This window comes from Denticeps clupeoides, chromosome 7, assembly GCF_900700375.1.
Source record: "Denticeps clupeoides chromosome 7, fDenClu1.1, whole genome shotgun sequence".
NCBI classification, from domain to species: Eukaryota; Metazoa; Chordata; class Actinopteri; order Clupeiformes; family Denticipitidae; genus Denticeps; species Denticeps clupeoides.
In genome coordinates, this window is record NC_041713.1 from 21343587 (window position 1) to 21369029 (window position 25443).

The 25443-nt window shown below is 41.7% G+C and overlaps 2 protein-coding genes across 11 annotated transcripts in view; both read left to right on the forward strand.

The window, feature by feature from the left end:
* Nucleotides 1-3899, forward strand: part of shank2b (SH3 and multiple ankyrin repeat domains 2b) — an 80293-nt gene extending 76394 nt beyond the window's left edge. For all 7 annotated transcript variants that reach the window (XM_028984974.1, XM_028984979.1, XM_028984976.1 and 4 more), the window contains one exon: nucleotides 431-3899. In XM_028984974.1, the coding sequence (XP_028840807.1) occupies nucleotides 431-1043 (613 nt within the window). In that variant the 3' untranslated portion in view covers nucleotides 1044-3899. The remainder of the gene's footprint in view (nucleotides 1-430) is intronic.
* Nucleotides 3900-8588: 4689 nt separating this feature from the next.
* Nucleotides 8589-25443, forward strand: part of LOC114794508 (anoctamin-1-like) — a 32635-nt gene continuing 15780 nt past the window's right edge. For 2 of the 4 annotated variants that reach the window (XM_028987105.1, XM_028987106.1), the window contains exons 1-9: nucleotides 10466-10885; nucleotides 13847-14194; nucleotides 17730-17828; nucleotides 18325-18476; nucleotides 19066-19120; nucleotides 19200-19251; nucleotides 19754-19809; nucleotides 20734-20775; nucleotides 24904-24968. In XM_028987105.1, coding sequence (XP_028842938.1) covers nucleotides 10778-10885; nucleotides 13847-14194; nucleotides 17730-17828; nucleotides 18325-18476; nucleotides 19066-19120; nucleotides 19200-19251; nucleotides 19754-19809; nucleotides 20734-20775; nucleotides 24904-24968 — 977 coding nt within the window. In that variant the 5' untranslated portion in view covers nucleotides 10466-10777. Of the gene's footprint in view, nucleotides 8695-10465; nucleotides 10886-12089; nucleotides 12204-13846; nucleotides 14195-17729; nucleotides 17829-18324; nucleotides 18477-19065; nucleotides 19121-19199; nucleotides 19252-19753; nucleotides 19810-20733; nucleotides 20776-24903; nucleotides 24969-25443 lie in introns of those variants that run through there. The other 2 variants (XM_028987103.1, XM_028987104.1) reach the window with 2 other exon arrangements.

The window sequence follows — 25443 nt, forward strand, 5'->3', positions numbered from 1 at the left end:
TTAGTATGTGTGAGCTCTGCTCATAAAAGAAAAAAGGGTTGCCTAGCAACCTAATAATGAGAACAGCCTTGAGCACCAGATGAACTAAGTCAGTCTGATCAGTACAGACCAAACCATTGCACTCTGAAGAAGGGGGTAAGTAAAATAGTTCAGATGATGCCATTGAATGGACAGGGTCCAGGACATAATTTCCCTCTCATTATGATTTTCAGTAAGCAGTGTTTATAAGAAGCTTTTGCTTTCAGAAAATATGATGAAAAGATTGTCCTGTTGTCCTGTGGTCAGAGATAAATATCTTGTAGAGTTGCAGTAATTGTATGATTGTACAACTATATTGGTTGTCATATTGAATGTCAGCTTGCTCCCTCACTACCAACCTATTCCATATTGAATCTAGATTAGTTAATACTGAGTTTCTCTTTTTCTGCAGAAATCAAGAGGGTGTGTCCCTTGTCTCAGGTCCCCAGCAGAACACCACAGTCACTTTTGCTACCCAGCTTCCCGGCCCTAACGTGCCTCCTCCTGCCACTGCTGCTGCCACTGTTGTTGCCCCCGTCTGCCGACCAGCAGAAAGCTTGCCTCCAGCCCACCTCCACCATCCACACGCCCATACCCACCATCCCCACCACCGAGTACCTAGTCCACTCATGTCCCCCCCTGACTCGGGCCTCAGCTGTGCCTCCTCTTCTTCCCTGCCAGCATCGGTCACCTCGCCCACCATGACGGACGTGTTTGGCCTGCCCACACCGCCCCTTAGCCTGGGCACAGGCCGGAGCCGCTCCCCTTCCCCGCTCACACTCATCCAGGCAGCCTCCAACAAGCCTTTCGCAACCAAGCCTATCCTCATGTGGAACAAGCAGGATGTGGCCGACTGGCTGGAGAGCCTGAATCTTTCTGAGCACAGGGACGCCTTCATGGATAACGACATTGAGGGCAGCCACCTGCCCAGTCTTCAGAAGGAAGACCTGATAGACCTGGGTGTGACACGGGTCGGCCACCGAATGAACATTGAGCGAGCCTTGAAAATACTCTTAGACAGATGAGACTTGGCCCTGGCCGTTTTCTTCAGGACCTCTACCACACTTTCTATGTTCATACAAGCATTTTGCATTTGGGTTTACCTACTTTTAAAACATTTTGCTGTTCATATTGTGTGTGTGTGTATGTGTGGGGGATATTGGGAATGGGTAATGGGAAAAGGCACAGAGCTCTGAAGCAACACTACAGTTCCCATGAAAGCACAAAAGACCTCCTATGACTGGGTTACCACAGGCGAGCTCTACCCCAGAATAAGGGCACCATCAAAAATACTAAGGGTCCTTTGAAAAACAAAAATGTAATTTTAAGACCTTGCGATGGTCAAGGTCTTCAAGGAATATTGACAGCACCTGGAGTTGAAGATAACGTTTTACAATCTTGGCTAAGGAATAATTTCTGAGAATATTCCTTCAGGAAAAAGAAGAACATTTTATTGACTGTCTTTCATGCTATTCTTACCAATTTTTCTTTTTTCCCATACTTTTTTTTTTTTTCAAAAGTAATATGAGCCTTGAAAAAGTGATGTGCTTTAGTGGAAATCTCCCTCAGTTCAGGTAGTTAGAGCGCTTGTTCTGTACCAGTTCTGTTTGATTTCAGAGTAGCAACTGCAGCTCTTTAGCCTGCCAGCGGGATCATCTTGGATTGCTGTAAAAGTCTTTTATTATTGGACTGTTTATTGTTTACTGTATTACACAAAGGGGGAAACGTATAGAGATTCTTTTGGTCTTCCATATAAGGAGAAAATTCAACACTGTACAGAAGGCTTGACATCTTTTATGAATCCAAACTTATATGTGTAATTTTTTCATATTCTTTCGTAACTCTGAAAGGAGAAATGTGGTGAAATCCTTTTCTGTGAACAGTTTGGGGTTGCTTTATGATGACAAAAAATAAATAAAAGGACATTCAACATATTTCCAAATAAAACCTATAATTAAATATGACAAGAAAACATTAGAATTACTTTAAAAACATATAACTGACTGGTTCTGACGTTTCTATATTCTGTAGTTACACATTATTTAGTTACACTTAATAATAGCTCAAACTGTTGGTTGTTTGCATGTTTTTAGTTTGAATGGATATTCAAATGTGAATCTGCTGTGATAAATGCAAAGAGCGGTTATTGTGATGAAAGTTAACATACCTACACTTACACATAGACTTCAAAACCAGTCATTTACATTGTTTATTAAGTCCTTTAATGTTTATGTGCTATTCAAAAATACCAAACTTCTGGCCTGTTCAAATTTTTATGAATGGAATAGTTTTTGGAAATATCTATTTAAGAATCAAATAATGTTCTGAAAGACACTGATTATTAAAATGAAATTTATTTGATTTAGGATTATAGATCCATGATTATATGGCCATGGGGATATCACTTCCTGGTTAATAGGAAGCACTTGACGTTGACAGAACACATTTTTTAGCCTTCAAGACACAAAAGGCAAGAGTAAGTTCCTCTATTGGGATGAATCAACATTGTATTATTTTACATTTTGAAGATGAGTTCTTTCCATAAAGGAATCTGGGGGAAAAGTAGGTCTGAAATATGCCTATCCATTAATTGTATTCTAATCAAAAAGATCATTTGTCTTTTTATGTGAAAAACCTTTTCTTTAATACACTTTTGTACATTTGTTTTAATGTAAATGCAAGCATACTTTTAGTCCCAGAGCAGTGGGAGACAGTTTTTTACAGATATATATTTTGTATTTGTAAGTAAAATGAAAAAAAAAAAAAGGTCCAGTCCTACACGATTTGTGAAGGCCTAGACTACCCATGATGCCAGCAGTGATTGAATGGAAGGGAACATGATGGTGGGGTCACACCAGGGTTATGGGGTGAGTAAAGGTAATGGACACTGGGAGTAAGAGTCAATTGTCGTAGATTCCAGAAGCCTTTTGCTGTTGTGTGTATGGTGTAGGATTTTTTTTTAGAACTGAGGGAGATGAATATTAATACTTCTTGACTATTAATGAACGGTTTTGTTGGTTTGTTTTGACTGTTTGGTAGGGGCCCTGTCAAGAGATTCAGCGTATCACTAATACCTTCTATACAGGATTTATAGTTAATGTATCACTTCAATATATTATTTTAACAGTGATAGGAAAATGCACAGTATTTTAATGATTTATAGAAATATTTATTAAATATTTATTAAAGTTTTATGCCTAACTCTCATTTGTGGTGTGCCAAAAATATATGTGGTATCAGCTAAGAAGCAATACAACAATGTTGAAAAGTCTGTTTGATTTTTCTACTCCAGTATCAAACAACTGAGCTTTCTCTTTTTAAAAAATCATGTTATATAGAGCTTGATGAACAAGGCAAATGCTAAATATCACAGCAAATGGCTGTCACCTGCTTTGTTTACTGCAATTAATACTTAAAATGAATCTTAAGAAGGATTTTTTTTTTTGTGCAGTGAACACACCACCTCGGCAGGCTTTTGTTTAGTCTGACACCATGAAACATAGTATGAAACAAGCAGTCATTAGAAACCTTTTTCTCATCAAGAACCAACAAAAAGCACTCATACACCACGCTGATGCCAAAAAAAGATGTTAGACACCTTAGACCCCTATAAAGTTAAAAGAAATGTTATGTGCCATATTATACTGACTTTTGTTTCCTGTTGATTTTTGCTTATGGACCACTCTCCTGCCCTCACCCGTGTGTGGGGAATGTGTTCACTTGATCTATCTTGCTGTAATTTTGTGCTCCATTTATGTTAGGATTAATAACTTAAGGTAAAAGAGAGATGTTTATGTGACTGCACTTTTCCTCTCAACCCTCAATACTAATGTATGGAAACCAAAATTTACTGGAAGAAATAAATATCATATTGCACAGTATGTTGTCATTTTTAATGCCCTGTTTTTAGAAAATATAATGTGATTTATTTCATTGTACAGTTTCTGTGTTGAATCTGAATCATGTTAATTTTATAGGTATGTTCATTCTCACAAGGAGGAAATTCACAAGCATGAATTTATTTAGGATTTTCTAAAATTAACACAGGGTGAAATTCTTACGTATCGGCTCACCTACAGTACAGGTCAAAAGTTTGGACACACCTTCTCATTCAATGTGTTTCTTTATTCTCAGGAGCATTTGCATTGGTAGATTCTCAGTGAAGGCATCAAAACTATGAATGAACACATGTGGAGTTATGTACTTAACAAAAAAAGGTGAAATAACTGAAAACATGTTTTATATTCTAGTTTCTTTGCTCTGATTACTGCTTTGCACATTCTTGGCATTCTCTCGATGCTTCAAGAGGTCGTCACCTGAAATGGTTTTCCAACAGTCTTGAAGGAGTTTCCGGAGGTGTTTAGCACTTGTTGGTCCAGCTCACCCCAATCCATCTCGACTAGGTTCAGGTCCGGTGACTGTGGAGGCCAGGTCTCCACTTTTTATTAAGTCCATAACTCCACATGTGTTCATTCATAGTTTTGATGCCTTCAGTGAGAATCTACCAACGTAAATGGTCCTGAAATAAAGAAAACACATTGAATGAGAAGGTGTGTCCAAACCTGTACATCCAGTTGTTTAGAATGTTTTGTAGAAAGTGGTGTAGAATGTTTTACTGCTGGTAGCCCTGTGCATCATGTTTGAAAGCACTTGTTGTTATGACCATTCAGAATCACAGGCTACTTCATGGAATTCTCTAACAAAAATCAGGTTGGTTTCTTGGAGCCATTACTAAAAAAACTGCAGATTCCAGGATTGTCACTTCAAACAATTAAAAGTAAGTACAAGGCTAAAGACTACTGTGAACTAGAAACTCCCCACAGACAGAGAGGGTGCTGTCCAAGAAGAGTGAGAGGGAAGTGATTGGCAATGTGAAACACAGCACTTGGTGACAACGAAATGTGTCCTCTCCCCTTGGTGAGCAGTAGGCACCATGACCGGCGCCTGGGGAGCAGTGTGTGGGGACGGTGCTTTGCTCAGTGGCACCTTGGTGGTTCGGGATTTGATCCGGCAAACTTCCGGCCACCACTATAGCAAAGATGACCCTGCAGCAGAGTGTGATCTAATGCTGGTTTATTATCAGTGAATAAATCTCTTCTCCCATTGCATGGTTTCATGCTGTGGTGAGACCTTTCAGCTGCTAATGGTTTAAAGTTGTTTAAAATTGGTTCACATTAAACACAAAATGTGAAAAATGGAAAATTGATCCCATACATAGGAACTTTATAATTGATCTCACTTCCGTCTGAATTGTGAGCCTTTTCAACTTAGAAATGTAAAAGAAACTGAAGTCTTCTTGTGAAATATCGCCCTCCAGTGACCACATGTGTTATTTTAGTTTTATTACAGCTCGTGGTTGCTTTGTGTATCCTACTTTTTCATTTGCATGAACAAACTGTTCCAAACTATATTCTCAGCAGGTGCTGAAGGTGGATGATAATATGAATATTGTCATGATCCGGTCCGAAAGGGGTTACTCCGGACCGGAGTTTCACTGTTGTCCTGTGAAATGTTCCCTAATCGTTTTCACCTGTATAAAATGTATAAAGCTGCCCTGTTCGTTTCTGTTCACTGTCAGGACTTTGAAGTTATGTTCCATGTTCACCAGTGTCTCAGATGTCTCCCCTGTCTTGTGCTTCACCTATTAAACCCCGGTTTCGTGATGTCAGCGATTGCGTCCTTCCTTCCTTGTCTCCTCGTCACCTCTCCATCCTCCTCTCCATTCACCTGCTTCGTCATGCCCGCATGGTTGTGACAAATAAATGATTATTTTTATTTAATTTGGCATGGAAGTAAAAAATAACATATATTGTCAATATGTGTGAAATACTGATTTATGTTGTATTACCAGTGAGTGAATTGTCATTTACATTCAAATAATCTTTTTCAGAATGTGTGGAAGACTGGGCTCGAATTTCATCTGCCACTGGGTGTCACTGCACTCCTTAAACAGGAAGGCCCTGTCCTTCCCACTCTGACGAGACACGCTCACAGACTCAAAGTGTGTGAAAAAAAATCAACAAATGAATTACACACATAGACACACACACACACACACACACACGCACAAGAAAACAGATGCATTCAGGAGAATTGCCAGTATAGGTGCAGCAGTTGGACCTGAATTGGACCTGAACTGATTGCCCTGCATCTCTTTAGAGTTTTACAGCTTTGCAAAATACAATGAAGCTTGAAACGCTCTGCAGCCCGTTTCACAGTTTCTCTGCACGTCTTTTCGGATGAAGCTGAAGCGTTTGGTCACGTGTCACGTGTCCTGACCGTAGGTGAGAAACGCTTAAGATGGCCTCTGCTTAGAGGCCATTGGCCCTGGTCTCTGGGGGACGGCGCGAACGTCGCTTCCTGCATCCACTCCCAGCTGTGGGCTCCCAGGGGCCCGAGAGGTCGGCGGCCGGCTCTGCAGTGGCAGTCTGTGAGTGAGGGAGCTGTGTAGGGAAGACATGATTCCATGTGCTGTAAGTGAGCACTTCCTGTGTTTGTTTTAACTGCCCTCCAGTTAAGCTTAGTTTTTTTATTCGTGTGAGAGCCAACTGAAGATCATAAAGGGAGGAGAAAAGTTGCACATGCTTATTAATAACATCTGCAAGCGGACGAGCTGCTCAAGGCCGCACCATTCTTATTGCCCAGAAAAAAAACGAGTTAGAAAAGAAATGCATGATACATTGCAGATCGTTCTCATATAAAATAAAAACACACCAGCCACACCAACACCCCTTACACTAAGAAATCACACCCAGAAAGTGAAGTTAGAAAGTGGAATATAAACTGCATGAAATCCCCCTGAGGCCGGGACACAATGAGGTGTTGTTTATTACGGCAGGAAGTGGCTCTTCTGGGAGAGCAGCTTCATATTGAGATGCTGCTAAGGCTGATGGGAAACTGACCGACCTTCCCACGCTTTGTATGTTAATCATCGCCCATTGGGTTACTAGACACAGGGGCGGAAGTCTTTAAAAAGTCATCTTTGTTTTGTCTCTCAGACCAACGTCATCTTCAAAATTGGAGGAAAGTCTCCAGTCATCGCCTGTGAATGTGAAAAAGAGAAGTTCATGTGGTAACAGATATCACATGGTCGGCAAAGACTGACCAACAGATACAGAAAATGCAAAACAATGTTCAGATTCTCAAGGGTAGGAAAGTTCTACATTTATGTAAATTTGTTGTCTGCATGGTTTTTTTGTTCAATTTCACCCCTGCACTGCCTGAGTCCCCTGTTTGCACTTTATGTCAGTGTGTCACTCTGTTTAAATGTTACATGTAGCGCCAGGTTGTTTTGTTTCACTATGTACGGTCACGTAACACGTATGTAGTGCAACTTGAACTTGAAATAAAATAATAAATACTGAATACCAGTCTTCAGGAGTTACCTGATCAAAAAACACTACATTTGCTGTAGAATTTAACATGATGGATTTGACTTCAAGTAATAAGAAATCTGATTTATTCCAAATGATACTGAAATTAAGTAAATTAAGTTCATTAAGAAAATTAAGTAAACGTGTTTTGGGAAAGGGAACCTATGAAATATCTGATCAAAAGTTACTGTTCATTATGTTTGGCACTGATAAAATCTGCATGGGACACCCAACCTCGCACAATCATCATAGTTATCGTCCCCACCGCCACCCACCAGAATATTCACAGCTGATATTGCAGCCAAATGTACATTTTCAAGCATTATCATACACTGCAAGATCTTTAAATATAGTATTATAATCTTTAATTATAGCTAATGAGTTCTCATCAACTCTGAAAGGTCATGATGGTTTGATTCAATAATTAAAAAACAACAACATTTTCTGTAATTACTTTCCACATTCCGCCATTTTGGCTTATGGAATCTGTTATCAAATAAAATTAGACAGGAAAACATTATTTTTGCTTTACAATTTTTGTATTTCATATTTAATAATGTAAATATTTACATATTTTAATATTATACTTATCCAGGACGTAACAATTATCAATAATAATCAATCATCCAACAATTCAGTGCCTAAAATACTACTAATACTACTACTAATAATAATAATAGTAATAATAATAATAATAGTAATGATAATATAGCAACAATATACTAATGAGAGCTGCGTGCCTCAAATATCTCAACTGTAGCATCGTTAGATAAATGTATTTTTAAAGCAAAACAAGAGTTATTATTGCATCTTTTCAACTTGTCTTATACCTGCACTAGAAATCACACTAATTCTACTCATTTTGAACTCATTTACTGCCTGACAGGCTCGAGATGTTTTAACTTGACTTGCTCGTTCTGCCCTCATCACTTTCACCACATTTCCTATTCCACCTGTCACTTGATGCGGGGCATCAGTTCTCTGTCCTCACTACCCAGACTGTTGCCATGGCTGCGCACCCCATGTTTAATGAAGGCTGGTAGAGGGGGGGGTCGGGGGTCCCTTTATTAATCTTGTGCGGCTGGAGCACCTGTTGTCGTGGCGCGCGCTTCTCGCGCACGCGCCTCCATCTTCCCAGGGTGCAGCGGGAGGGGAGAAGGGGGACTGGACAGGACAGGACAGGACAGGACAGGGAGGCTGGTCCCCACTCCCACACCGGACGCGTAGGAGCTCGCGCCGCGCGCGTCCCCGGCTGCCAGGAGCTGCGACCTGCGCGCTCCCGCGACCCCGCGCGCGACATCCTGTAAGTATGAGCAGATTTTACTCTTTAAATAAGTTCCGGCTGAAACTGTTCGGTCACCATGTCCCCGGTCTTTTCCTTCTTTTGTTGTGGTTGTTGTGGTTGTTGTGTTAGAGTTTGGTGAGCTGTTGGAGTCGCGCACCTTTCCCGGGGGTCACCTGCGTCACGCAGGACCAGCAGCTCTTCACATTCCGCGTTCAGTCCGGGAACTGTGTGTGTGTGTGTGTGTGTGTGTGTGTGTGTGTGTATTACTTTTGGGGGAAGCCCATTCCTTTAACCCTGCTGCCTGACTAACACATTGGGACTCTTCACCTGTCTGTGTCACTCGGTGAGGGGGTCACTTTGGGAAGGTCACTCACACCGCTTCGCCTTGCCAGCCTGTTTTAGACACATACATGTTGAACATCTTTAACTCTGGTGGTTATTAATTTAATAAGATGCTATAAGACAGGCATAGTAGACCAGGGCTCATATCACGAAAATATATATATATATTAATGAAGGACGGTTGTCATTGTTAATGCAGGAGCACAAGTTCACCTTATGTTCAAATTCATGGACATATCATTCATATCATGGTGATATGGACGGTCATATCATTTATATCATGGTGATATGGACATATCATTCATATCATGGTAATATGGACATATCATTCATATCATGGTGATATGGACATATAATTCATATCATGGTAATATGGACATATCATTCATATCATGGTGATATGACAGGTCATATCATTCATATCATGGTAATATGGACATATCATTCATATCATGGTGATATGACCGGTCATATCATTCATATCATGGTGATATGGACATATCATTCATATCATGGTGATATGGACATATCATTCATATCATGGTGATATGACCGGTCATATCATTCAAATCATGGTGATATGGACATATCATTCATTTCATGGTGATATGGACGGTCATATCATTTATATCATGGTGATATGGACATATCATTCATATCATGGTGATATGGACATATCATTCATATCATGGTAATATGGACATATCATTCATATCATGGTGATATGGACATATCATTCATATCATGGTGATATGACCGGTCATATCATTCAAATCATGGTGATATGGACATATCATTCATATCATGGTGATATGGACATATCATTCATATCATGGTGATATGACCGGTCATATCATTCAAATCATGGTGATATGGACATATCATTCATATCATGGTGATATGGACATATCATTCATATCATGGTGATATGACCGGTCATATCATTCAAATCATGGTGATATGGACATATCATTCAAATCATGGTGATATGGACATATCATTCATATCATGGTGATATGGACGGTCATATCATTCATATGACTGAAAAGCTGCCCGTCAGCTATTTATCAGCTTGTGCTGTAAATCTGATGTATCGCTTGAATGAAAAACAAATCACAAAACGCAGCTTCTATTTGGTGATCTTTAATCATTCATAATCATCCAGCATGGTGCAATATCTTCTGGAGTTTGCGATTAGTAATGTTTAGAGAAGCTCAACCACATAAAAAGGAGAAATGAACTCGATTTTTTTAATTCGATTGGGCATCTACCCATGAAACAGTTTTAAGGGATGTTTTTGTTACTGAAATCGAAATGCTCTAATATTAGACTGATCTTCCTTAAACCCCCCCCCCGTTTTACTTAAAAAAAGCACAGATTCCCACGGAGACTCTCGCAATCTTTCAGCTTGCTTATTTAAGCTGCACAACAGGCAACTGGAAGAGCGCCCAGCGTTTTAAAGCGAGCCGGGGGGTGAAGACGCACAGAAGTTAAGCCCCAAGTCACAGGCAGGGCGGTGATGGAGTCCAGCTGGGCGGGATGCAGGCGCACATCCGGCGGCGGGGCGGCCACGTCTAAACAGCCGACACCCGTCCGATTTTCATTACAAACCGGAGCAGACTATTGGAAGGACCGCCGTTCGTAGACAGTCGGTAGGGAGGGCTGCTGTTATTAGTAAATTGATGAGGTCTCTCTCATCCCTAAATCTGGTCCAGGTAGACGTCCCGCCCAGTCACCGCGGAGGACCTTCTCACCTGCCATGAGGAAGAATGAGAGGTACAGCCCCGTCCCTGGCACTGACAAACCAGTGGAGATCATTGATATAAAGGGCATCGAAGACATTGGATACGTCCAGCAGGATTCCATAGTAAGTGACCTTCCGGGCAGCCTGGGGGCAGAATAAGGTGCATTCCACGTAAAATATTGCTCTTATCCTCATCTGCTTCTCTGAGCTCCAATATTTTCATCTGCAGGCATCTGCTTATATGTTAGAAATGTGTTTGTTCTGAAACCATCAATTCTGATAACATAGAAAAAAAATAAAAATTTATATATGCATTCTCTATTTATATTTGTATGTTATAAATAAAACTTTGTTATATTTTGAACAACAGAACGTTTGATAATCCGAATCAGAATAAGCTACCTTGATAAAAAAAAAATGGATTGCTGGTATTTTTCCAACATCCCCAAAACATGTAAAGCTGCGTAGAATATTTTCCGTGTGCTGCTACCGAGGGAAAGGGGGACATGCATGACTTTAGTCATCTTCATCTGTTCTTAGTTCTGACGGACGCTCGAATTCGTGAACTTTGCTCCATCTTCCTGCTGGTGAACCGAGGGACACATGTTTTCCAGTGGGGTCGGTCAGGAGTTTAGGGGGTTGCTGTTGTTTTGTTTATCAGAGGACTATTTTTTTTTTTTTTTGTGTGTGTGTGTGTGAGCGTCTAAAAATAAAAGAGTCTCTGGGTGCGGTTTGGGGACTTATGTAATGCGGAGAGTAACGCATCCTTCCTTTTCTCACCGCAGGGTGATGTTGGAAGTTGTTTTATATTCTCCTCTCTAATCAGGAAAGGACCCAACCTGCAGACTTGCTACAGACCTCCAGTATTTATTTTTTTATTAACCTTAGCTGGCCCCCTGATGGATGTGGCCACACACGCAGCTACCCCTCTCTGTTTGGTGGCTGTAGGCCACCTTCAGCAGTGGCGCCATGCCCGGTCAGCATAGGCTGCTGCTGGCTGCCAGCTCCGGTCGAGGTGTGCCATCGCTTATTTGTCTCACCCCTTCACCCCGACCCCACCACAGAACGTTTCTGGAGACTTGTCTCGTGAAGGCCGCCATGTGAGTTAGGGGCAGGAAGAAGACACTGCCGCCCACTGGAGCACTCAGAGCAAGACTTCGTCTAATATTAGCTGCTGGCTGCCCTGACTCTTCTCAAGTAACAGGACAGTCCTGTAGTGGGACGTTAAACTTGGTTTACTGCTGCTGAGAGAGAGAGAGAGAGAGAGAGAGAGGGAGAGGGAGGGAGGGGTCTTTAATAGCAACGCTCTACAGCAGTTCTCTTGCAGGAATGGAAGATGGCTGGGACGGCACCAGAAAGCGCTGGAACCTCACCAGATTGTAGTCTAGCGTCTACGTCCAAACATTTCCTAAGGGACGTGGTGTTCCATGGCAAGTTTCATGTGAGTGAAGTGTCACCTGGTTATGCTCTCGGCATGGGAACATGGATGCGGTGCTGCCTAAATAAACACCGTTTTAATCAACTGGATTAATGTTCTGCAGAATATTTTTAAAGCATGGTTTGCATTTACATTTTACACAGATTACCTGCGCTCACCAGCCATGGTGGCCGAAAGGCGCTAACGTGCACCTCGGCGCATGAGTCGCATCCAGAACCTGAGGCCCTCAGCCCCTGAGAGGCACAATTGTTCAACAGCGCTGTGGACCATTAAAAATAGCAAATCAGTTGGCGCTGAGCTGCGCAAACACATCAGGCATTTCAAAATATTGTTCCTCCTGATAACGCGGAGCGATTTAAGGCATGCCGCGGTGATGTGCCATTTAGCAAGCCTGTCCAGGCATTTTCTCTGCAGGCTTTATCAGACATGGACCTTCGTGCAGTATAAACACATTCCCCGACACACGACCTGTGGCTGGACACAGGCATGCTGCACTTTGCTTTGTTGTCTTGTTAAGTACGCTGGGCTCGGTGCTGCAAGGGGTTATGGTTAATGATGCGTTCTGCCTCCAGATAAGGCCCTGAGTGTATATATCATTCGTAAAGTGTCTTTGTACAAAAGTGCACACACTGTGTCTGCCATTCGATCGGATTGTGCGATCGGAACGGCTGCCATGAGGAACACACCTTCATTTGAAGGTCAAGGGTTAAGGGGTTACTTGCACCTATCCAGGGTTGCCAACTCACACATATCTGGCATGCCACTCACACTTTACCTTTTACACTCGCGGCGCTTGTCCAGAGTGACTTACAGGGACCGTCCCCCTGGAGACAGTCAGGGTTAAATGTCTTGCTCTGTTGATTTTCAACGTTGATCGCAGGAGTAGACAATATTATTTCTTCCCAACCAAGTTAGACTGCGTGCACGGATTCAGGTAATATCTGCTTTGTATGCTACAACGTTCTCTTTTCCCTCATCGCTGAAAACCCTCATGTCCATTCCATATTTACATTTACATTTACAGCATTTATCAGACGCCCTCATCCAGAGCGACTTACAATCAGTAGTTACAGGGACAGTCCCCCCTGGAGCAATTTAGGGTTAAGTGTCTTGCTCAGGGACACAATGGTAGTAAGTGGGATTCAAACCCGGGTCTTCTGGTTCATAGGCGAGTGTGTTACCCACTAGGCTACTACCACCCTAGCGCGTTCCCAGTGCGTTCCCAGAATGGACTGTTCTGAATTGCGCTTTGTGGCTATGGTGCATTTATGTAATACATGCGTGTCTCTGGAGAAGGATATTTTCCTACCACTGCATTACAAACCAAAAATTCAGCCAAAGGAAAAGGGTTACTAGTCAGAACATGTGATCGATTCGAATTATACCTGCCCGATTTCACGGTGTCACCAGCACCGTCTCCTTGTATTCCAGTGAATCCATGATGAACCTCGTCATTGAAAATGTTCTGAGCGACCTGATGTTGTTAGTTCTGCATGAAAGGGGGTAGAGTTGGGTCCAGGTCACCTTTAGTGCCTTGACCCCTCTATAGTCCCTCTCTCACACACAATCACACACACACACACACACACACACACACACCCTGCCCTCTGACCACTCTCATGCACCAACCTCCCCCGGCTCCGCAGATCCTGAACTCGCTGACGCCAGAGGAGAACACGCGATGCCGACACGGCCTGTACTTCCAGGACGGCCAGCGGCGGGTGGACTATGTGCTCACCTATCCCGTCAAGAAGCCCGGCAGCTCCCGCTCACGCCGGCACACCTCCCTCCTCACCGACAACGCCTTCGCCCGCAGCCTGCGCCGGGCCCGGGGCCCCGCTCCCGCTCCCGGCCCGCGTCCGTCCCCGGAAGACCCTGAGGCCGGATCCCCAGGCCACGGCATGGACTGCCACGAGGACGACAAGCGCTCCCGGCGCGAGGAGTTCGAGGGCCACCTGACAGACATGGGGCTGGAGCTGGAGAAGGACGAGGACGTGAGTTCTTTTTTCGTCCCCTTTTTCTGCCTTTCTGGGGGACGAGCATTCCACTGCGGCACTGGGGCTCTGCTGGGGGCTTTTGTGATGAATCAGGGGAGCTGTTGGTGTTTTAGCTGAGCTCTGCTGGTTTGACCTGAGCGCCACGGCATGAAAAAAAGGCCACAAAAGGTGCATTGTAGTTGGGCGCAGCACCAGTTCAGCCGGAGGCCTGCGGTCGACCTTTACAGAGCTGATAAAAGATGCCAAGGTACCAAGTCGGCTCGAACTGACGCCAATTTACGCACTGCTCTCTGGTCGAAGCGCTTTCGTCGAGGGTCGAGCATTTTGGGAATGTGACTAAGCGAGGTGCAAACGGCAAGTCTTTCCGGAGCCGCGTCCGAATAACCATCAGCACACGTCATGCATGCCCGGCGAATCTGTGTGAGCCTATCACTCACCCCGAGTGCTGATCGTGGCAAGATGACAGCTGTCAGGAGGGATCTCTTACGCTCCGCATTGCACCATGAGGGTCGGGCTGCCCGGTGTCAGTGAGACGGTGTATCCGTAGCCGGCGGTCACGGCATTGCTCTGATGCCAGCTTTGATTTCGCTTGACGTGTCACGCCACACCTTGATCTATCTGCTTGTATAGAGTGGCAGAACGGGGGAGAGCTGGGTAGGCGTCGGTTGTTACGGACATGTTTACAACACACCTCTCTGTGGGCAGTGAATAATCCCATCAACTGTTATTGGCTTCTTGTTGTGCGAAAGTTTCACCGTTTTCCCCCACTGCTGCCCACGTTTGCGGGGTGTGTTGATTAAACCAGGGGCCTGGTGTATTACGGATCATTACCGATGCTGTTGACACAGACAGATCAATGGCACGGAGCTGTTTAGTGGAATTAAACACATCTGGGTCCAGTTGTGGGCCTGTGGTGGGAATTCAGTGAATCTGCAGAGCTTCCGTGGGTGGAACTATCAGGGTTGTAACTGCAATTAAGAAAACAATAAACTGCACCAAGAAAAGCTGCATGTACAGTACAGGCCAAAAGTCTGGACACACCTTCTCATTCAACGTGTTTTCTTTATTTTCATGACCATTTATGTTGGTAGATTCTCACTGAAGGCATCAAAACTATGAATGAACATGTGTGGAGTTATGTACTTTTGGCCTGTACTGTATATAATATATTAGTAGTATATTATATTAATATATAATATAGTATATAGCACTTTCATGGTTTGTTCTGGTAGTCCAGTTAATGTACAGGGTGGTAGAAGACCACAAGGGTCACAGGTTCGAATCCCACTTACTACCATTGTGTCCCTGAGAAAGACACTTAACCCTGAGTGCCTCCCGGGGGACTGTCCCTGTAACTACTGATGGTAAGGCGCTCTAATAAAGGCCGTAAATGAAAACACTTGACATGGAAGAAACAGTTCATGTAACATGAATGAAGAAATATTTAAAATAGGAAGGCTGGTTATTCCTCGAGCACGGCAGCTGTGAGCTACAGTTCATATTCTGAATAATATCATTCATTCATAATTTCAGTGCCAGATGCGTGTCCCTGATGGGGTTTGTTGCCGTAGTTCTTCTTTGATTCCAGAGTATGCAAGGCTATGTTGGAGTCTACACTTAATGAGTTTCCCACGTCTTCCCATGTCTCTCCTCAGCTTGTGAGCATCTCGGACAGATTCTGTTTTTATTGAGCTTACTTAAGAGGAGGGATTTGTTATTGCAGCCTTAACTGTTTACTCAACTGTCATCCCCAATGAACATATCGCTCTATTTCATGACTAAAGATGAAGCTCATGTGTATGCTTGTTATTTTTGTTATAAGACGTCTTAAACATTCCCTTCATAATTTGGTTGTTTTGATGGTCTTGGTTTGGGGTGGTTCTTGGTGATTACTAAGGATTTATATGGTAATCTGTGCTGCTACCAAAGCAAAGAGACACTTTGGGCTTTATCAGACAAGCACGTTTTCCTAATTTTATCATCTGGCAGCACAAAATATGGGATGTTTTAATGAATGTTCATATAACTTAGGGGGGCATTAAAATTGAATCAATGCAATTTGGTAATTTCAGTACCGTTTGACTTATCTGTAGTTACAAATGTTAACCCCAGAATGCTTCTAGAGCCCGTACTTCACAATGGCACAAACAAAGAACTTTACTTATTTCAAAAAGTAGTAGTTAATAGTAGCCTTTAAAAATGTCAGGTGTGTCTTACTTGGTCTCATGTCGTGGACCTAAATAATCTAAATAAAATACTAGTAAATAAAAAAAAAAGAGTCAGGGGGTTTGTGTACAATATCCTAAACAGTGATTATATTACGATAATGCTGTAATTCTGCAAAAGGATCAGCACTGCTCTGATCGCGTGATGACGGAGGATGATGTCAAACATGCAAATAACATTTTGAATGTTGACATCACCTGTTCAAGTTTATTTATTCCAAGTTGTCCTCAAAAGAAAGAATTACAAGTAATTATCTAATTTCTCAATGTAAAAGAGTAACTCACCTAAACATCTTTTTTTATTATTATTTAAATATAAATATTACGGCACTCCACTGAGCTCTGCCTTTTTGCACAATGCACTGGTATGTCCTTTTGTCACAATGTTTGGACATGGCGAGGAAGGAGGACGCATACACACGACGTCTCAAAACGGGGGTTTAATACATAACTGACAAGACAAAGGAACATCACCAGACCATGACCCGACAGCGAACAGACACGAACAGGATAGCTTTATACACTCATACAATTATACACCAGGTGAACACGATCAGGGAACATTACACAGGACAAACATGAAACTCCGGTCCAAACTCCGGAACCGGAGTAACCCCTGCCGGACCGGATCATGACACCTTTACATGTTCCTGTGTTAGGTGGCAGAGCACATTACCCTTGCCTGGTCAAAATACAGCCCTTTAAATATTTTTAGGACACCACACAACTCTTACACAACAGGAACACAGTACGTTATATGTCATTACATATTTCTTTTTTCATTACATAATTCAATTAATGAATAAGTTCAAATGATTATCTATTTACTCTACCAAACTCAGGTGATTGATTTTAAAAGCTACCTCTCTGTTTGGTCAAAACGTTCTTCCACAATCCTTTCTACAATTCTAAGACATTGAAGACATTTTAGAAATTCTTAATATGATAATAACAATATTGTTAAAGCTGGTGGACCAGCTAATGCAGCTAATTCCACACTTTTCCTACCAGTTAAAACAGTCTTTTATCAGTTAGTTAGTTTCATGCTGGTCAGCCTGGCTAAAAACTAAAGTCCTGAAGCATGTGTCCTGGCCTAAACCAAAGTGAAAATGTTTAGGTTGTGCTGCCAAATATGCTATATTGAGGTTAATTCGCCTCTACATGGTAATAAATGCTGATACTGCAATTACAGATGGTACAACAAAATATGATTTAACTTTAGTTTGGTCTGGCAGCCTACAGTGTCTTGTCATCATCTGTGCAGTGTTCACCGACATTTGTTGTGTGGTATATTTCATGTCCTGCAGACAAAAACACCGGGTGTTGGCTTCGTAAAGATCCATGCTCCCTGGAATATCCTGTGCCGAGAGGCAGAGTTTATGAAGCTGAAGATGCCCACGAAAAAGGTAAAGATTTAAAAGGAATAATTGTTCTTCTCATATTGAACTGTGTAGATATTTATTGAATGTGACTTACCAACCTTGGCTTAGTGGGCAAGTCTCTGTATTTCTGTAGAGGTGCAATGTCATCACTGATATCAAACTAGATCAGTGTTGGTCCCGTCCACTTTCTTTGATGGGTCAGACTGACAGATAGAAGTCATGCATTATGCATTCAATGTGAAATATTGAATGCATAAAATTATGCAAAATTATGCAAAATTGTGAAATATTTCAATATGACACATTTAATAATTACTTTTTAATTTCCAGTTTTATAATTCCTGTCATAATGAATTAATTATTGATTTTTTAATTTTCCTGTCATTACACATGTTCTTATTTAATTATTGATTTGTATTTATATTACATTTTGGCCCTTCACAGATATGGGGAGTTCATGTGTATTAGAGATCCACTCAATCTATTTAACTCAATGCAAGTTTGGGGACCCTCCATTCAGGTATATGAGGTGAAGAACGGCAGCAGTGTGGTTGAGAAGATCAACACATTCATCCACAAGGTGACTGAGCCGCTTCACCCCAATGTGGAGGAGAACCGGACACAAAGTCTTAAGCACCTCTCCTACCCCTTCTCCAGAGAGAAGCAGCACCTGTGAGTCTCCTACCGCCTCATTTTTCTAAATAAGTGGTTCCTGTACCTCAAACCTCAGCAGTTTAGCATGATGTGTTATCACAACATTAACATTGTCACATGATATCAGGCATTTAAAATGTAAAAGTTATGATGAGCATGATAAGTCGGTGCAATAGGGGAGCATGCTTTTGCTCTGGATGGTTTGTAGTTTCAGCTTGGGCTTGTTTCATGGCCTCATTTTCTAGCAGTTGGACATGCATTTCCCAGCAGTCTTCCCTTGCTGCTCTCAATAAAGTCAAACTACATGCATATATTTGTTTCAAATTGTGGCACGTTTCATGAATCCAAGCACTGTTGAGAAGCACTGTTAACAGTCAACACTGGGTGGTAGTAGCCTAGTGGGTAACACACTCGCCTATGAACCAGAAGACCCAGGTTCAAATCCCACTTACCTACATTGTGTCCCTGAGCAAGACACTTAACCCTGAGTTGCTCCCGGGGAGACTGTCCCTGTAACTACTGATTGTAAGTTGCTCTGGATAAGGGCGTCTGATAAATGTTGTAAATGTAAATGTTGCACTCATCCAAACTATTTGTCTTTCTGCAGATTTGACTTATCAGATAGAGACTCCTTTTTTGATAGTAAAACCAGAAGCTCTATAGTAAGTATGAAAACAGAAGTGATGCACTACAACTCTAAAGCTATATAAGTCAGTAATAATTATATTTTTTGCTCTTTAGGTATTTGAAGTCTTAAAACGTACTAAATGTACTAAGGCCAAATATAGCATGGGTAAGCTAATGAAATTTGCTCCAAATTCTAGCAAATTAACATTGTTGTAATATGATGTGCCTTTGATTAAAAGCATTTTTGTACACTCACTGTGGTGCAGAGATGAATGGGTAAAGGCAGGGAACTGTGACATCTTTTAAACATTTGAAGAATATGAAGATAAACATAAACTCAGTCTGAAAAATTGACTTCTGGGTAGTCACTGCTGCCCATGATATTTCAAGCACCATATGCCCTTACAAGGGCAGGGGAGAATATATAATTAACGATGCTGAGTGTACGAGTGTAAAGCAGTAAATGTCGTAGAGAGGCGGGGTAGGTCACCGACAATTTGAGTTTTATTGGCCTGTTGGATTTCTGGGTGCTCAGTGCTTGTACCATAGTGTTCATTCCTGTTTGCTACAGTCTATACCCTAATCCGTTTAAAATATGAACCTAATACATATATACATAAAAAATGCATATGGGTATAGAAAATGTTCTTCACTTTCTTGTCCCCCAGGAATAACAAGTCTGCTGGGTAGTGGGGTTTACCTGGCGGCCTATCCTTTACATGATGTGAGTATTTGGTGCCCTCGACCTCAGACTCAAAGCCACAAATATCATAGCTCTCAATGTGAGAGGAAGTGAAAGTGAACAGCACAGCACACGGTGACACAACACAATGCATCCTCTGCTTTTAACCATCACCCTTGGTGAGCAGTGGGCGGCCATGACAGGCGCCCGGGGAGCAGTGTATGGGGACGGTGCTTTGCTCAGTGGCACCTCAGTGGCACCTTGGCGGATCGGGATTGGAACCGGCAACCTTCTGATTATGGGTCCGTTTCCTTAACCGCTAGGCCACCACTGTGTTTATTTATGAACTTTTGAGAAAGGTGCAAATTAGATTCTTTTTTTGGAGGGTTACATGGTCAACACAGTAAGCACTGTAAAATTAAACAAAAGCAGTTACTCTAAAGTTATTTCACTGTACACAGTGGCCATCATTCATAATTCACTAAAGTGAAAGTGATTGTCATTGTGATACACAGAACAGCACACGGTGACACATGTGTGGGGACGGTGCTTTGCCCGGTGGCAGCTCAGTAGCACCTTGGCAACCTTCTGATTACGGGGCTGCTTCACCACTGCCTAGCGGTTAAATGACTAAAACTTTCTTATCTGTGCACTTAGTTTTTTTGCCATCATGCAAAGGTATTTGCCCTGTCGTGACAAAAATGAGAATAATATTATTCATGTTTGATGTGACACAAACTGTATTGTTGGACGCCTAAATCAATCTTTCATATGCAAAATCCAAAATGACAGTGGCTAAACATCATCATAAAACATGTGAACAGAAAACCAAACACTGGTTAAAATATATCCACATGCACTGTACAACAAGAACAAGTAAAATATTAAATAGATGGTAGTTGTTGTTATACCTGGATAACTGCGTTCTATCGGGCACTTAATGAAGATGTTCTGCTATTCTCACAGGGTGACGTGGGTGGGGAGAGCACAGAGCCCAATGACAGGAAGGTGAGTGTGGGTCTCCGCAGTGATACGGCCATTCTGATAATGATGGAACTATGGTGTGCAGCACTATGCAGTTTCTGGATTCTTGGGTCTGCTGATTTGGGCTGAGCCCATCAATACCTTTTCAAAATATATAACATTGTTCACACTGCTGAACCGTTGTCTCAAAACACTACTGGGCATTTTCTAGGTATCATAACTAAATGTTAATGAATGTTAATAATCCAGTATTGAGTATTGGATCGATTATTAAGGTTTTACTAACCTGATGATTTTAGAAAAAACTTTGACCTAAATTTTTGTCTTAACTTTAGATTTAATTCTCCCACAGATGAGAACCTGAAATTATATTGTATTGTATTTTTTTAACCCTGAATCATAAATATAATAAGATAACATAAATATAGTAAATTTAGTGTGTATACAGTGCTGTGCAAAAGTGTTAGGCAGGTAGGCTAAGAATACTTTCAAGAATGAAAGTGTTAATCATTTATTTTCATCAAGTAACAGAATGCAATGAATGAATAGGATTACACAATGTTTCAGTTGTCCAATTAGATTCAAATTCCACCAATCCTTGAATTCTGAAATATTACAAATTACACATTTGTCCAATGAGCAAAGTGCTACAGCAGAATTACAACCTAATTTATGTCACAAATGAGGTTGATGCATGGAGTACAATTTTAAAATACAGATGTTTCATGGGTTCAGTTGTTTTCAGAAAGAGACGGTTGAGAGGTTTAATATATTGCCATGTGTTTGGAAGATTACTTTGGAAATGTAATGTGTCAGTTACAATATTATGCTATTTAAATGTAATAGTAGCGTAACTATTTTGATTACTATATGAAAATATCTTTTAGCTATTACAAATGATTAATAAATTATGAATGAATATTCTTAACTGTTGAAAGGATTTTGAAACCTGGCACTGTTTACCATGCCTCACTGTTGGGACTGTATAGGACAGTCCCAACTGGTTTTCTCCACACATGCCGCTTAGAATTAAGGCCAAAAAGTTCTATCTTGGTCTCATCAGACCAGAGAATCTGTGTTTTTTAGAAAACTCCATGCGTGCGTTCATGTACTTTGCACTGAGGACAGGCTTCCTTTGGGCCACTTTGCCATAAAGCCCTGACTGATGGAGGGCTACAGTGATGTTGACTTTCTACAACTTTCCCCCATCTCCCGACTGCATCTCTGGAGCTCAGCCACAGCGATCTTTTGGATTCTTCTTTACCTCTCTCACCAAGGATCTTCTCCCCCGATAGCTCAGTTTGGCTGGAGGACCAGCTCTCGGAAGGGTTCTGGTCGTCCCAAATGTCTTCCATTTAAGGCCACTGTGCTCTTAGGAACCTTAAGTGCAGCAGAATTTATTTTTTTTGCCAGATCTATGCCTTGCCACAATTCTGTCTCTGAGATCTTCAGGCACTTCCTTTGATCTCATGATGTGTGGATTTCCTAATCATGTCCAATCATATAATAATTAATGAGGTAAAGAAATTAACTTTAATGATTTTAGCAAATGGCTGCAATATAACAAATAATGAAAAATTTAAGGAGGTCTGAATACTCCCCATACCCACTGTATATTCACTGCTATAGTCAACCTCTCCTCCATTTTGGTCACATTTGACTCACTTCACAGTGCTCAGTGCTGATTGACTAACACAAAGCTGTAAGGATTTGTATACAAAAATTAAGACATAATAAAAATCACGAATCTTTCAATACGTAACTGTAAATTAATTAAACATTTTCCTCCAGTAACTGTAATGGATTTTACAAAAAATATGTTATTAAATTGCATTGTTACATGTAACCCATTATTCCCCAATACTGATCTCCAGGTGTGGGGAGTGTAAATTAACATATGGATTGTTCAAATTAAATAATACACTCGTTGAATACTCTGTCATGAGATTTGACACAGAATCAAACAATTCTTGGATTTAGAGAAATGGCTTGTGAGCACAGCTTAGCAGAACTGAACTTGTTCACACTTTTCTCCCTTGGGCATAGGTGAGCTCAGCATGGCTGTAAAAATCTATACTTCGACCTCTAAAGATGTGCCCGCCATATATCCAAGTCTCAGCTCTGGGTGCTTATTTTATGGTGCCTCTGTCGTGCATGTGGCCACTGCTCTTTTTTTCTTGCAGCGCATATTCGTTACAATCTGCTAGAGTCCAAGAGTATCACTATGTGTGTGACCTTAGGGGCACTATGTGTCAAAAGCCAGAATAACTCAGACCCCTTCAAGTGCTGAGAGCGCTAATGACAGAGTGGTGTGCACTGGCACTGTACTCTTTAGGGCAAGGTGTGCAACACACAGCAAGCTGTAACCAAGCACCCGACTTTGGGATGAAGGAGAGGAGGGTGGCATCCGAGCACTGGTGCTCACACAAGCAGATCATTTTACGGGCATCTGATCATGTGCTAAGATCCCGTCTGGGCTTCCCTTGGCCTTAAGCCTGACCCACAGCTATGCACCTTACAGCTGTTCTGATCATGTTAAATATTTTGTTATTGGAAAAAAATATTCTAGACTTCTAGGTAAAAATTACAGTCAATGCAAAATCTAACACACAAGTGTTAGTTGCAAATGTGTTGCAGTTTTCAATATCACTATAACAGCAAATGACAGTTTTATGGGACATGACTCGCATTTCACATGTGTGACATACAACAGGGCTGTGGGCGGGAGCTATAATTATGCATACATCTGCTCTATAAGTAAGTCGGCTATTTCATTCCGCAATAAAAGAAAATTAGCACCATGCCAACAGAAGAATTGTCCTTCTGGTCTTATCACCTTCTGATTGCCTCAGTTGAGAACATGAAGATGGTGCAAGTTTGCTGACAGAGGCTTGGCACAATTAGACCCAGTCCTAACATTCACTTCTAAAGGCTGACAGTGCTCAGTTTCATGAGAAATAAGAATTATGCAGATAATTATGTACTTCCACACCTACTTTGACAGCTCAAAGATACAATTATATGTAAAAAAAATATCTTTATAATAAAACTCAATCTATAAAGGATGGAAAATGTAAAGATAAAACAAAGGTGAACAAAATTGTAGACAGTATTTATAGTTTATTGATTTTTTAAAAATACCGAACCTTTGAACCCTTAGGTCATGTGTCTATAATGGAAACTGTGACATGGGCTCAGGAATACTTCTACAAGTATTTGACTGAGCACAAGCCAAATATCAACACTGTATAGGACCAGCGCTTACTAGATCAGTGGCATCTCAGTGGAAGCTTGGCGTATTTGAACCGGCAACCTTCTGATTACGGGGCCACTTCCTTGAGCGCTAGGCCACCACTGCCACGTTGTTTTCAGAGGCACAAGTCATGTCTTGTTTCCTCTCACTTACTCCATGAGGGAAGATGGTTGGACAGTAGTGGTGTGAGTGACCCCTCCCACAGCTGCACAGCTGAACCCTGCCTTGCGCAGAACTGAACCTGAAGCGTGCCGCCTTCCAATCGAGGATAATTATTCACACGCTGAGGGTGGTGGTGGCAGATGATGCCGGGAGCTTATAGGGTAAACTCATGCTGTAAGGTGTGGTAAACACTTCTCCTGTTTCCTCTGTCTACCGCAGGGACTTGGCCAGCATGGAATATTTTGCCACACCACAACCAAAGACACACAAAAAAAAAGGAACCGACAGCCTGACCCACAGCTATGCACCTTACAGCTGTTCTGATCATGTTAAATATTATTATTGGAAAAAATACTGGAAATACTACCAGTGTGTGTGCTACAGTTTTATTAGCAAATTCACACACCCACAGAGAACTGAGAACTGATATATATTTTGATGAGACGTACGAAGGACAGCAGGGGATGTAAAATGTTGGTGGCTGAGATTGGCGGCTGAGATTGTATATGTGAAGATTGACTCCACTTCAATTTTTGATGATGAACTGAAAAAAGTTGTTAATGCTCTAGTACTGACTTGCACTGGGTTTAAGTTCTTCCAAACTCAACAGTAGACCTGGATTTTGTGATTGGATGAGTTGATATTTCCAATCGTTTTAGGGAGAAAATTGTGAGTTATAAGTATAATTTTGATACTGCTTCATTTTGACCTGGGATTGTGCTGCTCTTCTCTTTCAGCTCATGTATGAGGAGTGGGCCAGTTACAGTGTCTTCTACAAATACCAGCCCATCAGCCTGATAAGGTACAAATGCCCAGACCACCATCAACACTTCAAAAGTTGTTCACTGTGTACATTTTTAATTCTTTTTTAAATTCTTTTTTTGTGTGTGTGCAAAATGATTTGTACTGACTAGTGGGCTCTCCACAGAATTCACTATGGTATGCATAGGACATGTGTTGAGAATTTGTGTTTTTTGTGGCAGCTGATGTTGCCCCAAGATACTTATAGTGGAGGAGCGGATTTAAATCTTCAGAATGTGAGGGTGCACGATAGGTTCATGATATGGGCTCCTACCATTTAAACATGTTTTTCTTCATTAATATTTACACACCAATAAAAATGGTTTAGTGAGTAGTTACTCCCTCATCTTCAAAATACAGACAATTAGTGTCAAGACTGGGTGCAGCTGGGCTCACAACAGGGCTCTAATCACGGACTGCTGCCGCCGAATAGGCATCTGTGATTAGAGCCCCGTAAAAATGAAGAAATTGCAGCA